This window comes from Triticum aestivum, chromosome 2D (genome assembly GCF_018294505.1).
Source record: "Triticum aestivum cultivar Chinese Spring chromosome 2D, IWGSC CS RefSeq v2.1, whole genome shotgun sequence".
In the NCBI taxonomy this organism is placed as follows: Eukaryota; Viridiplantae; Streptophyta; class Magnoliopsida; order Poales; family Poaceae; genus Triticum; species Triticum aestivum.
The window spans coordinates 536,951,899-536,967,420 of NC_057799.1; the positions used below are offsets into that span (position 1 = coordinate 536,951,899).

Here is a 15,522-nt window from a genome sequence, read left to right on the forward strand (position 1 = left end):
GACGAAAGTCTCCCGGGGGAGTGCGGCTGGTGCCACGACGATCGAGGTTTGTGCGACAGACCTCACCTGGACGATGATCGGCGCTTCAGCATTAAGCTCGAGGAGACCTTCGATGTTGAAATGGTACGGAACGGCGACAAGTGTTTTTTTCGTAATTAAGCATGACTTCAACTATTTCAACGTGTAATTTTCATCTTTTACAATTCGAGTATAGCTTATCCCATGCCATGCAAGACGCTATGTATTGGAGAGGATGGATTTTGAAGATCATGAAAATTTTGAAACGAAGAAAATTCACCTAACGACCCATCATGATATGGATTTTGAAGTAAATCTATATAATGCTGAGAGCGTAACCCATTTTGGTTGCAAAAATTGGGAAGCATTTTACAAGATGTATGGTTTTGATGAGGGTATGCTTGTCACCATGGATCTTGGTGATCCTGACATCGACCAAGACAATATGGACATTTGGGTCCTTGTTGATACGCCTCCAGTTCTACCGTTATGTGAGTTTCTCAAACATAGTTAATTATTAACTAATTTATATTGTTTATTTCAAAATAGTGGACAACTTATTTCCATTGACAGCTTATTTTGATTGTTCAAACAATGTGCGGAACATGGTAGACAAAACTCACTACACCGATGGCTCCGAGTTAACTTATCAGGAGAAAAATCATCTGGTCGGATTTTGTACTGATCTTGAGAATTACAATATCTACAATCAAACTCCTCAACATTATGGTCAATACGTGCCACTAGTGCACGTGTTGAACTACGGTAACTACCATGGAGATACCCTGGTAAGATTTTTTACTATTACGACATGCGTGCATCTTTTGCATACTTCTAAAACTAGTACATCATTGCTAACTATGAAGTTATTACTATGTTTTTCAACAGAGAATCCCAGAGGATTGTGTGCCTCATTTGATGTATCAGAATGGCAGCCTTCGTGTTTTGAACATATATCCAGGTCACCCTACGAATCTCAACTGTCCATACCGGATTTCTAAAAGAAGTGGAGACATGCTAATCAGAGAATGGAAAAAATGTATGGACAGTCGTAAGGAGTTTCTTGGAAGCAAAAGGAAGCGCCGCGCAAGAATTGGAGACAGGATGATCTCCATTCTCCATAATGGAGAGTCAGGATCTATATTGTCTTATGCTATTTTACCTTAAATAGGGTATTTAAGTCCTGCATAATACTGATGATCATGTGCTAAGAACAATTAAGTAGGGTTGGTTCGATGACTATCAGGATGATGATCGTATGACTTGTTATTAATAACGAGTAGAAGTTGTATGATGATGATTAGTAGGACTTGTTATTATGATGATGCATGATGCGAGCATGAAGAGTTATTATATATATGTGGGTGAAATGAACATGGATTGGATTGAAGTGAAGGCAACATGCATGTGGTGCATGTCAAAAGTAGTACATTCCAAACTTGATCAAGTTAGGATTAGTATTACTTTCGACATGCACCACATGTTGCCTCACTTCAATCTAAGTCATGTTTAGGCATAGCAGTAGCAGTAGCACGGAGATAAGAGAGGACACATCTCTCTATTAGCTACCTATAACAACCTAAATTAACCCCCAAAACCCCTAAACCACCTCCTTTTAAAAAAAAACCAGCCCCTGAATTGCTGACGCGTGGAAGCTTATTGGTCCCGGTTGGTGCTACCAACCGGGACCAAAGGCCCTCCTGCCTGGACTCGCCGGAGCGTCCACGTGGAGGCCCATCTGTCCCGGTTGGTATAAAAACCGGGACTAAAGGCCTAGGGCAGTAGTAACGACCCTTTAGTCCCGGTTCCCCAACCGGGACAGATGGGCCTTATGAACCGGGACAAATGGCCCTTTTTCTACTAGTGTAGGATGATCACTGAAATAAAAAGACGTCAGGAGGACTAGCTAGAGGAGCATCCTGGACGATCAAACAGAAAGGAATAGGAGAAGGTATGGGTAAAACTGTGGAAAGTTTATGTGTCGGCAAAGTTGCGAGTTTTCTTATGGCGGTTGTCCCATCATTCCATGCTGATGGAGGACCCGAGAATGCACATAAATGTGTCAAATACGAATTGTTGCGCAGCTTGCGGGACGACAAACTCATGGCGACACAGTTTGATCGAGTGTACAATTGCTTGTTGTGTTTCAGGATGGCAATGGGGCCCCGAAACCTGCGTCCCCGCGGGTTTTTACCCTATTAGGTGACGGGGATGGGCGATGTTCTATCACCGCGGGGCTGCTGGTGGGTACATTAGAAAACCTGCCATGTTTCACGGGTTTAAACCCGTTTCAGTACTACCCGAACCCGAAACCCAACAATACCCGTCAAAATACGTTCATTACTACTTATTTTGATTCTTATAGATGCTGACAATGAACATGAACAAAGCTTTTGGAGTTGTCTTCAAGACATTCAAGACGGAATGCAAGAGAAAATGAACATGGACAAAGCTTTGATTTGGCTGCTTATGTACTTGCACAATATTGTACTTGCACATTATGTTTGGTGATTTACTTGCACTTGACTTACTACTTATTGTACTTGCACATTATGTTGATGTTTTCATTGACTGCTCATGGGGACGGGTTCCCCGTGGTTTTAGAAAATCCGATGGGTTTAGGGGACGGGCAAAAAACTAGCCCCGCTCACAGTGATGGGGATGGGGACGGGCTTGCGATTTTCTCGTGGGGATGGGTTTGGGCAAGCAAAACCCGGTGGGTTTCGTCCCCGTTGCCATCTGGAGTTGTGTTTGGTCCCTAGTGGATCAGGAGCTTATAGAGAAGTTAATCTCTAATACTGAAACCAATGCTAGGAACTGGTTGTTTACAATGCTTGAGCGGTTATTGCATGATAACTTCATAAGGTTAACGGTCACACTTTGGGCAATATGGTGGGCTTGGAGGAAATTAATTCATGAAGGAGAATAAACCAAAGCACGCTGTCAACATACTTGTTCATCACTCATTTTATTGCAGAACTGGGCGAGGTACAGGGCACCCAAGGTAACCAAAGTGAGAGGAGAGTAGCTCCAGTACAAGCTTTTTTTTACGGGAAAAGGCAGGAGCTCTGCCATTGCATTATAGGGGAAAGAATGGTTACAGAAGAAAAACGAACCGATGTTCCGAGTCAGAGAACAGAGGAAAGGAAAGAAAACAGTCAATCAGACATGGGCTGATCACCCCTCCTCCTAACGCTCATCGGCATTTGTAATTCAAGGAATGATTGACCCTTCAACACTTGAGGCTATTGCGTGCCGGGAGGGACTCTCGCTAGCAGAAGATCTGGGCCTCCATAATCTGGTGATTGCCTCCGATTGTGAGACAGTAGTAAAGCACATCAAGGAGGGAGCATGGGGCAGCTATGGAGGAGTAGTCAGAGAAATTAGAGAATGGCAAACTCTTTTTAATTCTTGCTCTTTTATTTTCGAGTCTAGAAGCTCAAATTTTGAGCCGCATAATCTGGCTAGGCATGCCACCAGGTTGGATCAAGGGCGCCACCTTTGGGTTTTTTTTTTTGAGGGGGGCGCCACCGTTGGTTGGGGCAACCATTTGATCCCGTTGTACTTCCTGTATCCATACCACGTGATGAATAAAGCCTAACAGAAAATCTCAAAAAAAAAAAAAACGCGCCAAATAGGACGGGCGCGACCAGCCAGCGACTAAACGATTGCTGGAGCCTTCCTCCCCAGCGACCCGTAAATAAAAAAAATTAAAATAAGGGCGTCCACTATAAATATGAGCTCTCGTCCAAACCCCGCCAACGAACTCCCACGGAAAGATCCTCCCTCCGTAGGCAGCGGCGCCCAATCTAGAGACGGCAAAACGTCAGATTATGATCTGATCTCGCGAGCGGATACGTGGAATCCTCCTGTTCTGCGAGGTCGAGTGGCAGAAATCGGCATCGATCGTTCAGCTAGCTGCCTCGTCCGTGTAACTCCTGCTTCCCTTGCCTACCCTAAGTACAGGTACAGCACATCTATCTACATATATTAAACGCGTGTGTCTATTTTTGTGAGGAAATAATGATTTCGATGTTGCTGCCCTTTGATCTTCTTGCTTTTGTTTTTTTCATATACGATGCCGACTCTTCTAGATAGAATTCGAACAATCCAGGTTTGCTCTAGGCTCTGCAACTCTGTGCTGTTTAGGAGTGATGTGCTTCATTGCCTGTCTGTTGTTTCTGTTATATAATTGCGTTAGCTCAACTTTCTGCATTTTTCTCTCTATATATGGTCAAACTTAAACGACGTGTTCTCTAATGTTCATACTTATACTCTGTTCTTATACTCTGTTGTTCTAGTCTAAAAGTTAAGGTGTACTCTTTTTTCCAGTTTCGCTGTTCAGAAGTTACCTGTTCATCATGAGGCAGCCGCTTTTGGACCAGGCAACTTGTTCCTCATCTGAGGCAGCAAGCACTAAATCACTTTTCACAGATGCTGGATGGTTTAGCATTATCACATTTTCTTGGATGGGCCCTTTACTTGATCTTGGCAGAAAGAAAACGCTAGATCTTGATGATGTGCCGTTCTTGGATGACAGTGACAGTGTCCATGGGATCCTCCCTAAGTTTAAGGCAAAGGTTGTGTCAAACTCTGCGACGGGGCAGTTCACAGACGTTACGACAGTCAAGCTGGCCAAGGCTATTGTGCTTACAACATGGCAACTGATCCTCATCACTGCAGTCTCTGCCCTACTCAGCGCTGTTGCTTCATATGTTGGACCCTACCTGATCAAGTACTTTGTCGACTACCTAAATAAGAGTTCAAGATCCAGTAAAGAGGGCTACGTTTTAGTGTTGGGATTCGTTGTTGCGCAGTTGATCGGAGGCCTCTCAACAAGGCATTTGCAGTTTAAATCAAAACAAGTAGGCGTGCGTGCACGTTCATCGCTTGTTGCTGCTATTTATCAAAAAGGCCTTGCCCTCTCCGGTCAGTGCAGGCAAAGCATCTCAAGCGGAGAGATGATCAATGTCGTGAGCCTCGATGCCGAGTGTGTAGGAGATTTCAGTCGATCCATGCATGATCTTTGGCTGCTTCCTGTGCAAATTTTTCTAGCAATGCTCATTTTATACTCGACACTTGGTTTTGGGGCTGCAATTGCTGCCTTTCTTGCCACTGCTTTGACATCGGCGGCCAATATACCTTTAGGGCTAATCGTGCAAAGTTACCAAGAGAAAACTATGAGCGCCAAGGATGTGAGAATGAGGGCTATGTCTGAGATCTTACAGAACATGCGCATTCTCAAGCTTCAAGGATGGGAAATGATCTTCTTATCGAAGATCGCAGAGTTGAGGAAGGTAGAGATGAATTGGGTAAAGAAGAATGTATACACCTCGGCGATGGTTCTATCTATATATTTTTGTGTTCCTGCTTTTGTTGCCATTGTCACTTTTGGAGCTTGTGTGCTTATGGGCGTTCCATTAGAAACAGGTAAAGTGCTATGCGCTCTGGCAACATTTAGACAGATGCAAGCACCAATCCACGGTATCCCAGATTTAATCTCTATTATCAATCAGACAAAAGTATCGCTTGACAGGATAAGCTCATTTATGTGCCTTGAGGAACTGCCTAGTGATGTTGTAACTAAGCTTCCTAGAGGTACCACCGATGTATCGATTGAGGTGACGAACGGTCAGTTCTCTTGGAATACATCTTCTCAAGTGCCTACTCTCCAAGACGTGAACTTCCGTATACGACAAGGAATGAGGGTTGGTATCTGTGGAACAGTTGGATCTGGCAAATCAAGTTTGTTGTCTTGCATACTCGGTGAGATACCAAAATTATCAGGAGAGGTTACCACTTGTGGTAGGATCTCCTATGTTAGCCAAACACCTTGGATACAGAGTGGGAAAATTGAGGATAATATACTTTTCGGCACAGAAATGAATAGGGAGAGGTATGAAAAGGTGCTTGAAGCATGCTCTCTCATCAAGGACCTGGATATGTTACCATTCGGTGACCAGACGATAATAGGAGAGAGAGGCATTAACCTCAGTGGTGGACAAAAACAAAGGATGCAAATAGCCCGTGCTTTGTACCATGATGCTGATATCTATCTATTTGATGATCCGTTTAGTGCAGTTGATGCTCATACTGGATTGCACTTGTTCAAGGTATGTCTTGATATTTTTTATTTCTTTGTTATTTATGTATATGAAAAATTACTGAATGCTAAAACTAATACCTTATCCGGGGACATATCTTATGTTTATATTACATTCGCAAGTGTTGCAATGTTCACCTTTCTATTTGATTATATAAATTTATACTACATTCGCAAGTGTTGCAATGTTCACCTTTCAAATTTTTTCCACAATATGTTTCTGTTGGAAAAATTGTTCAAGAAAAACGATTACACTTTTGATGTTGTCAATTGTGGTGGTGTTGAAATTTTATAAGCTGCTGGTTTAATCATCTCGTGTGATATACATTGTTATTGTGCAATTTAAAAATGTAAATGAAAACAAGAATACTATATAGCTACATACTAGTACCGACACACATTAATGGGGCATGTTGTAGAAAACGTTGCCTAAACTACAAATATTACCAAAACGAACTCGGATAAAATGTATATATTTTCTTACTGATGAAGGTAGTAGCTTATTTCAAATTCTTCTTGGTTGAGACTTCAGAGTGCTAATTAATCTCTTGCTTCAATGTCCATCCCGTTAAGAATTTCTAAATATTATAGTTACATTTCCAAAAAAATTGGTTTCATATTTCTTTTAGTCATGTTATTAAACAACTCTCCTGGTGTTGTGATTGGTCCAGTTTAGCCAATCAATTTGAGTTAATATGTCCTTTCTCGAGAGATATTCTAGGGTGCGAGCGAATACTTACTGCTATTCAGCGAACTTATTGACTATAATTTATCTTTTGCAGGAGTGCTTGCTTGGATTTTTAGCTTCAAAAACAGTTGTGTATGTTACACATCATGTTGAATTTTTACCTTCAGCCGATGTTATCATGGTATGCTAGAAACAAATGTACAATGTCTTTTCTATGCTACGTGCAAAAATTCCTTTTCAATTCATTTTGTCATATTTCAGGTCTTGAAAGATGGGAAAATAATACAAGCAGGGGATTACACTGAAATTCTCAATTCTGGAAAAGAATTCACTGAATTAACTGTGTCACACAAGGAGGCATTGTCTACTATGGAGATGTTGGAGCCACCAAGTAGCAATTTTGAAATTAATTGCCATCTTAATGGCAGTGGAAGCACCCTACCCATAGCTGATGTGCAAACAGATGATGAGAATGAAGTAATTGTTCAAAATGGTCAACTTGTACAAGAAGAAGAAAGGGAGAAAGGCCGGGTTGGGTTTACTGTCTACTGGAGATATATTACAATGGCAGACAAAGGAGCATTTGTGCCAATTATTTTGCTAGCCCAGATCCTTTTTCAATCTCTTCAAATTGGAAGCAATTTATGGATGGCTTGGGCAGCTCCAAGATCTAAAGATGTGAATCCTCCAGTCAGTAGCTTAAAGATGATAAATGTATATGTTGCATTAGCTCTTGTTACCTCGTTGTGCGTCTTCATGCGATCCTATCTTCTTGCCATGGCTGAATGTAAGACTGCAACTATGCTATTTGACAAGATGCACCAATGCATATTCCGAGCACCGATGTCTTTCTTTGACTCCACGCCCAATGGCCGTATCTTGATTAGAGTAAGCAAGTACCTTCAGAAAACTATTCGCAAACATAAGTTGAAGTCACATGTCCTCGGGAGTGCTATCGATCTTTTTATTCTGTTCTTAACGTTGAAAGTTGAAACAAATTGCAGGCTTCCACCGATCAGAGCGCAGTGGATACTCGAATTTTTGACCTGATGGGCTACCTTCTGTTCCCTGCCATCGAACTTCTTGGAACAATCATTCTAATGTCATGGGTTGCATGGCCAGTATTTATAATTTTTGTCCCTGTCAGTGTTGCATCTCTATGGTATCAGGTAATGTTTTTCATATATTTTTGTTCGATTTGAGTTCTTGTTGGCATCCATTACTTGAAATCATTGAAGAAGTATAGATACATTGATCCGTAGCTAGTGAATTATGCATGCACAGGAGTTCGACACCTTGAAGGCAAAATCTAGTATAGCAACAAATTTAGTTTGTAGAGTACATAAATTAATCATTTATGTTCATATAGATAGAATAATTGGTTGGAGTGGTAGTGTGATTTTTTCCCAGATGCCACTATATATGTGAGCAGTGCTACTAAATCTAGAAGCCCTGTTTCTGTTTCGTTACGAGATGCCCTGAGACTTCCATGGTTTGTCAAATAGGTCTTTGAGTATAACTATATTGATCCCCAAACTTGCATAAGTGAGTCAGAGCAGGTGCACTCCAACTTACATGAGCGGTAATAGAGGGGCGTGGGACTTTTAACTTATGGAAGTACAAGTTCTGACACATGACTACCCAAAAATCTAATAATTTTTTTGAAGATTTTTTTTTGTTAAATGGACTTTGAATGCCAATTAAGTAAGGTTTAAACCTATATTAACTAATTTATACAAGTTAAAGAACCTAAATCTTAGCACTTCGCATGTTCAGGACCTAAGTGTCACGACTGCAAATTTTAGGACCAATGGTGAACTTTTGGTTAAGCAGATTAAGACAAATTTTAATCCACAACATTCTTTTAATAGTATATAATATGTAGCATATTATATCAGAAATTTATAGTTATGTGTATTCTATGAAATTAATTGGTATTTGCGTTGTTTTGTTCTTTTAATCACAATATCATTCCTTCTATTCCAGCAATACTACATAAGTGCTGCTAGGGAATTGCAGAGGTTAACTGGAGTTTGCAGAGCTCCTGTGATGCAGCATTTCGCCGAATCAATAGCTGGCACAAATATAATTAGATGTTTTGATAAGGAAAGACAGTTCATCAGTTCTACTGGCCACTTGATGGATAATTTGTCTCGGCCAAGTTTATACAATGTTGCTGCGATGGAATGGTTGTGCTTTCGCTTGGACTTCCTTTCTTCATTTATTTTTGGATTTGCCTTGATACTTTTAGTCACCTTGCCAACTGATCTAATTGACTCAAGTAAGTAAACATACTTTTGCCATTCAACTAAACTTAGAGAATAATGTGTATTAGCATCCCTAATTAGTATTAACCTATTATCTCTTTACACTTTACAGAAACAGCTGGTCTTGCAGTCACTTATGGACTAAGTCTGAATATGCTACAAGGGTGGGCTATTGTCGTCCTCTGTAGTTTGGAAAACAGAATGATATCCGTGGAAAGAATATTACAGTACATGGCCATTCCTTCTGAACCGCCCCTTACGATATCGGAAAGTAGACCGGATTGCCATTGGCCAGCAAAGGGTGAAATTGAGCTTCGTAACCTTCATGTTCGTTTCTTCAGCTTTAAATATTTAGTTATTTTGTTGTTGCAAATCCATATTGATGAAACTTCTGAAGTTCTATGAGACAGTTTTAGTTTTACATAGAAATTGTTTTCATCAGTTAGTAATAGCAGTTCTCATGTTGCTGCTGATACAATGTTGCAGTTATTAGTACCCTAAGTGCCTGTATGTCATGCAGGTAAAATATGCGCCACATCTGCCTTTAGTTTTGAAAGGCGTGACATGCACCTTCTCAGGAGGTATGAAGACTGGTATTGTTGGAAGAACAGGTGGTGGAAAGTCAACCTTGATTCAAACACTATTCCGCATTGTCGACCCCTGCATTGGGCAAGTATTGATAGATGGGATCGACATCTCCACCATTGGACTGCATGACCTACGGACAAGACTGAGTATCATTCCACAAGATCCTGTTATGTTTGAGGGGACTCTGCGAAGCAACATCGACCCTCTGAATGAGTATAGTGATGACCAAATCTGGGAGGTAGTTATATTTTCAAATTTACTCCATTCATTTAAAAAACCAATTTGACCCCATAACTTAAAAGAAAATAGCATCTGTATTTTCTATTTGATGGCCAAAGTAATTTATGCGTGATCTACGTTGTCTAGGCATTGGACTGCTGTCATCTTGGAGACGAAGTTAGGAAGAACGAGCTCAAGCTCGACTGTACAGGTTTGATATGTATATATAAGAAATTCCCAATAGATATTGCTTTTCTTTATGATATGCCGAACCAACAACTTGAATATTCTGAACTGAAATGCAGTCACGGAGAATGGAGAAAACTGGAGCGCGGGTCAACGGCAGCTTGTTTGCTTGGGAAGGGTGATTTTAAAGAGGAGACGGATCTTAGTTCTGGACGAGGCAACTTCTTCCGTGGATCCCAAAACCGACAGTTTGATCCAGCAAACCTTGAAACAGCAGTTTGCGGAATGCACCGTCATCACGATAGCACACCGTATTACATCGGTTCTTGATAGCGAGAGGGTCATTCTTCTGGACAACGGTGAGTCTCGTCCACTTCGTTACAGATTTAACTGACAAATCCTGTTCTTCTCTGTTTGTTTGCTTGTTTTAACTACTGTCATGTTGTGTAAAACAGGTGAAATTGTAGAGTACGACTCACCGGCGAAGTTGCTAAAAGACAGTTCATCCTTATTCTCAAAACTTGTGTCGGAGTACACGATGGGATCGAAATTATAAGCACAGGATGCAAGAAGAGCCAAATCATGAAATTATATCGCCGGTGTTTGATCCCACGTTTCCGGCTTAAAATTTGACGGTTGTTCTGAACTCCATATATATTACTCCTTCAGAGAAACATAGTGATGTAACAAATTCGTGTGTGCAGTTCTTGCGGTACATAGATATAGTGATGACTAGTTCGAATCATATTACGGTGGAAGATTCTTTTTTTGTGAAAATGATCAAATCTATTATAAAGATTCATCGAAAGTACAAAACACCTCAAACATAATAAAAATTACATCGAGATTCATGGACCAACGAACGACCATTGCGGCCGCCAGAAAAACAAGCCGCTACCGCGCCTTGTCGCCGCTCTCATACCAGAGCCGGCATGACCTTGTCAATGACAGTTGGAAAGTCGACGTGCGCGTGCGGCTAAGGGCATTTCTAATTGATCCCCTAAAAGTGCATGTACTCCTAAGGGCATTTCTAATCGATTCCCTAAAAAGCAATAAGGGAGTAAAAATTCGGTTATAGTCCCATACGGCGCACCTAGCCTGTCGTGGAAGTGTCACGGCGGATGTCCTAGTGTGAGGACTTATTCGTGAGGCCAACGCATCTTTGTAGTAGCTTGAAAGGGGTTGAGCGGAATCGAGAGACGCAGCACACAAGACGAGGATTTAGACGGCTTCGGGCCCCGGGAAACATCATCCGGTAATAGCCCTACATGCTGTTTGTGGCTAGGTCTCCTTATGCTCATGAGGGAGTCGCCGGTAAACCGGCTCTCCTCTAATTGTGTCTAGCCCTAGAGATTATTGCTTCTTGCTTGTCCCTCTTTGGGGAGCCCTGCCCCTCCTTATATAAGTTGAAGGTGCGGGTTACATGTGGAGTCCTATTAGGATGAGGACTAATCTACCTTCTAATACAAACCGGATACAAGTCCAGGTCTTAAATCCTTGTAAGGTAAATATTCCTTATGCCTTTTCTTGTAAACCGGCCCACCATAGTATGAACCGGCCTTCTGGGCCTTGGGCCTTGTCATCCGTCTGACCCGCCCGCCGGGTCACCAGTGAGTCATAATGACCAGGCGGGTTGCTTGTAAACCGCCAGGTCAGGGCGGGTCGCCAGTAAATCGCCAAGTGTCAGCGGGGTCTTCAAATAAACCGCCAAGTCCGGCCGGGTTATACTTCCGGCCGGTTTATGCCGCGGGGTATATCCCCGACATAGCCGATCTCCTATCCGGCTTAGTGGAGTAATTTTTTTACTCGAACTCCCAATATCCCCTCAAATATCCCTAAATTTACTCGATCCTGCGGCGGCGAGTAAAACTGGCACCTCTCTTCCTCCCACCCCCACACCATCCTGTCTTCGCCCGCCGCAGCTGCCACACCCTGCCGCCGCCACCGATGACCGTCCGGCCGGCTGGAATGGATAGCACGACCCCTTCCCCCACCCTACCGGCGCCGACTTTGCACCGTCGAAAATCACCCATGCACCACTGCCCACGCCAAAGAAGAGTTTGGTGATGAAAAAACCCACCGCATCTAAGCTCCTTCTCCAACCTCTCCAATGGCCTCCGGGGTAGCCACCGGCTCTCCGGCAACGACAACTGCCCTCCCGCCGTATCAGCCGGAGCCAAACGAGCTCGAAAGCCGACGGCGGCGGTGTCGGCGCTCGACGAGGCGGCCACAAAGAAGAAGACAAAGAAGCCAATGCGGCGCCTCGTGCTGCAACTCCGGTGGCCCCTACAGCCACTGCTCCGGCGCCCCATGGATGCAATGATTGGAACGTATCAAACCAAGACCATGTTTTGGTTACCGACCACTACAACAACTCAGTGGACGTGTGATCAAGCCGTATGCAAGGTTCTCTTGGGCATCATTAGGAAAATAATAAACAACTAGGATTGTGCACGAGGGAGCGACGAGCCCACATGGTGCCCCCCTCTCCCGGGGTGCACCGTGTGAGCTCCTGACTCCCCTGTCCCGACTCCGTTTTCTCCCCGATTACTTGTCCTGCACGTGAAAGATTCATGATATATACTTCTCGCTATTTTGACCTCCGTATTGCAAGTTTCTCCTCTATTCTTATTTCGGGTTGTTTTTCTGACAGATCTAGATCAACAAGTCCCTCATGGCTCCCCGAAGGCTCCACACCAAGCACCAGATTGTCCAACCCTCTCTGGGCAAACGTCCTTTCAACGAGATCCACTATGAGTGGTCTTCCGGTGAAGAAGATCCTACTGAGCCAGAGAAGACCAAAGAGGGGGCAGTGGCAAGATTGATGGAGAGCAAGAGGACGAATCAGTCTCTCTTCTGGAGACTACGAAGGAGTAGGATTCTTTTTCCTCTCCTTTTCCTAATCTTTCTTTGGTGCACTAAAGGCCGTTGATGCGATTTGTGCCCAAAACATAGCACTCCCAAAAGAAGTTATTGCCCTTGAGGAAAGAATCGTGTGCTCTATGAAATCATCAAGAAGAGGCATGAGTTGGACACTTGGAAGAGGGAGAACAAGCCCACAAATTCCTCACCACCATCACACGGATATGGGTACCACCCATGGCTTGTTCCAAGCTTGGGGGAGGTGCCCCGGTATCGTATCACCATCCCTTTTATCATCATTATCTATCTTAGTTTGATCCTTATTATTTCTTGATTTAGAAGAATAAAGTTTTAGTACGAGTCAGTTTTGAGTGTTTGTTTCGTGATCTGTCTATCTGTGTAATCGTGTGCGAAAGCTATATAATAAAGAGGAGTTTGAGTTTTGTTGTTTTACTTTCTTGTTCCAATTTTAGCAATGAAAAGAATAAAGAATAAAAAGATCATATGAGTAATGACTTCACATATAAGGGGTGTAATGAATAAAATTTATTGGGATCTATCAAACATAGCATTGGTCATTGATGCAATTCATGACAGATATTAAGGGAAGAGAGGTCTCACATATGAATATACCATCTTGGACATCTTTTATGATTGTGAGCCCCCATTAATTATTTCAAAAAACTTGATCAAATAGTTGATGTTGGATAAGGAAGACAACATAATGGGTTATGTTTGCTTGTATTCACATAGAAGTTATATTGTCATGGATCCTCTAACATGTGGTGCTTGGCCATAATATTTTGCTAGCCAAAATTTCGTACTAAGTAGAGATACTACTTGCACATCCGAAAACCCTTGAACACAGTTTCTTGCCATAAGCCATATCTACCTATGGATTGAATAAGATCCTTTAAGTAAGTTTTCATCGGTGCGAAAGGCAATAAGCATTGCTCCTAAATATGTATGATCTTTTATTGTAAGGGAAAATGAATTTTGTACGAACTTGTGATGGCAAAGAAATAAAAGTGACAGACTGCATCATAAAGGTTGCTATCACAAGGGGTAATACAAAGTGACATTTCTTTACATTAAGAGTTTGCACATCCAAATGAAAAATTGCATGAAAACCTCTGCTTCCCTCTGTGAAGGGCCCATCTTTTTGTAGGATCGAGAAGATAGGTCTAGAGGGGGGTGATTAGACTACTTGACCAAATAAAACTTTATCCTTTTCCCAATTTTAGTTGTAAGAAAGTTTTAGAGATTCTAACAAGTCAAATACACCCTACACATGCAAGTCTAAGAGTTGAGCAGCGGAAAGTAAAGACTTTGCATATGAACGTAAAGGAGGGATTAGAGAAATCAAACGCAATAAAGACACGGTGAATTTTGGCGTGGTTCCGATAGTTGGTGCTATTGTACGTCCACCTTGATGGAGACTTCAACCCACGGAGGGTAATGGTTGCACGAGTCCACGGAGGGCTCCACCCGTGAAGGGTCCACGGAGAAGGAACATTGCTGCTACCTCTTGAGCACTGCGTTGGTTTTCCCTTGAAGAGGAAAGGGTGATGCAGCAAAGTAGCGTAAGTATTTCCCTCAGTTTTTTAGAACCAAGGTATCAATCCAGTAGGAGGCCACACGCAAGTCCCTCGTACCTACACAAACAAATAAGAACCTTGCAACCAACGCGATAAAGGGGTTGTCAATCCCTTCACGGCCACTTGCAAAAGTGAGATCTGATAGAGAAGATAAGATAATATTTTTGGTATTTTTATGATAAAGACTAAAAGTAAAGAAAGAAAACTAAACGGCGATAGAAATAGCTTGTTGACGGGAGATTAATATGATGGAGAATAGACCCGGGGGCCATAGGTTTCACTAGTGGCTTCTCTCAAGATAGCATAAGTATTACGGTGGGTGAACAAATTACTGTCGAGAAATTGATAGAAAAGTGCATAATTATGAGAATATCTAGGCGTGATCATGTATATAGGCATCACGTCCGCGACAAGTAGACCGACTCTTGCCTACATCTACTACTATTACTCCACACATCGACCGCTATCCAGCATGCATCTAGAGTATTAAGTTCATAAGAACAGAGTAACACATTAGGTAAGATGACATGATGTAGAGGGATAAACTCATGCAATATGATATAAACCCCATCTTTTTTATCCTCGATGGCAACAATACAATACATGTTGTTTCCCCTACTGTCACTGGGATCGAGCACCGCATGATTGAACCCAAAGCTAAGCACTTCTCCCATTGCAAGAAAGATCAATCTAGTAGGCCAAACCAAACTGATAATTCGAAGAGACTTGCAAAGATAACCAATCATACATAAAAGAATTCAGAGAAGATTCAAATATTGTTCATAGATAATCTTGATCATAAACCCACAATTCATCGGATCTCGACAAACACACCCTAAAAAGAGTTACATCGAATAGATCTCCAAGAAGATCGAGGAGAACTTTGTATTGAGATCCAAAGAGAGAGAAGAAGCCATCTAGCTAATAACTATGGACCCGAAGGTCTGTGGTAAACTACTCACACATCATCGGAGAGGCTATGGTGTTGATGTA

The 15,522-nt window shown here is 42.2% G+C and overlaps 1 protein-coding gene across 1 annotated transcript; it reads left to right on the top strand.

Moving 5' to 3' along the window:
* Positions 1-3,796: 3,796 nt before the first annotated feature.
* LOC123049839 (ABC transporter C family member 3-like) lies at positions 3,797-10,814 on the top strand. The gene is made up of 11 exons (XM_044472708.1): positions 3,797-3,984; positions 4,351-6,131; positions 6,904-6,990; positions 7,071-7,697; positions 7,814-7,978; positions 8,796-9,090; positions 9,189-9,403; positions 9,597-9,902; positions 10,031-10,094; positions 10,189-10,428; positions 10,525-10,814. Exons 2-11 carry the CDS (start codon positions 4,380-4,382, stop codon positions 10,623-10,625), a joined length of 3,852 nt encoding a protein of 1,283 aa, XP_044328643.1. The 5' UTR covers positions 3,797-3,984; positions 4,351-4,379; the 3' UTR covers positions 10,626-10,814.
* Positions 10,815-15,522: the final 4,708 nt, after the last annotated feature.

Coding starts and splice junctions, on each gene's coding strand:
- LOC123049839 (XM_044472708.1), top strand. CDS start 4,380: ATGAGGCAGCCGCTTTTGGACCAGGCAACTTGTTCCTCATCTGAGGCA. Junction 7,698..7,813: donor ATGGCCGTATCTTGATTAGA/GTAAGCAAGTAC, acceptor AACAAATTGCAG/GCTTCCACCGATCAGAGCGC. Junction 10,095..10,188: donor GCTCAAGCTCGACTGTACAG/GTTTGATATGTA, acceptor ACTGAAATGCAG/TCACGGAGAATGGAGAAAAC.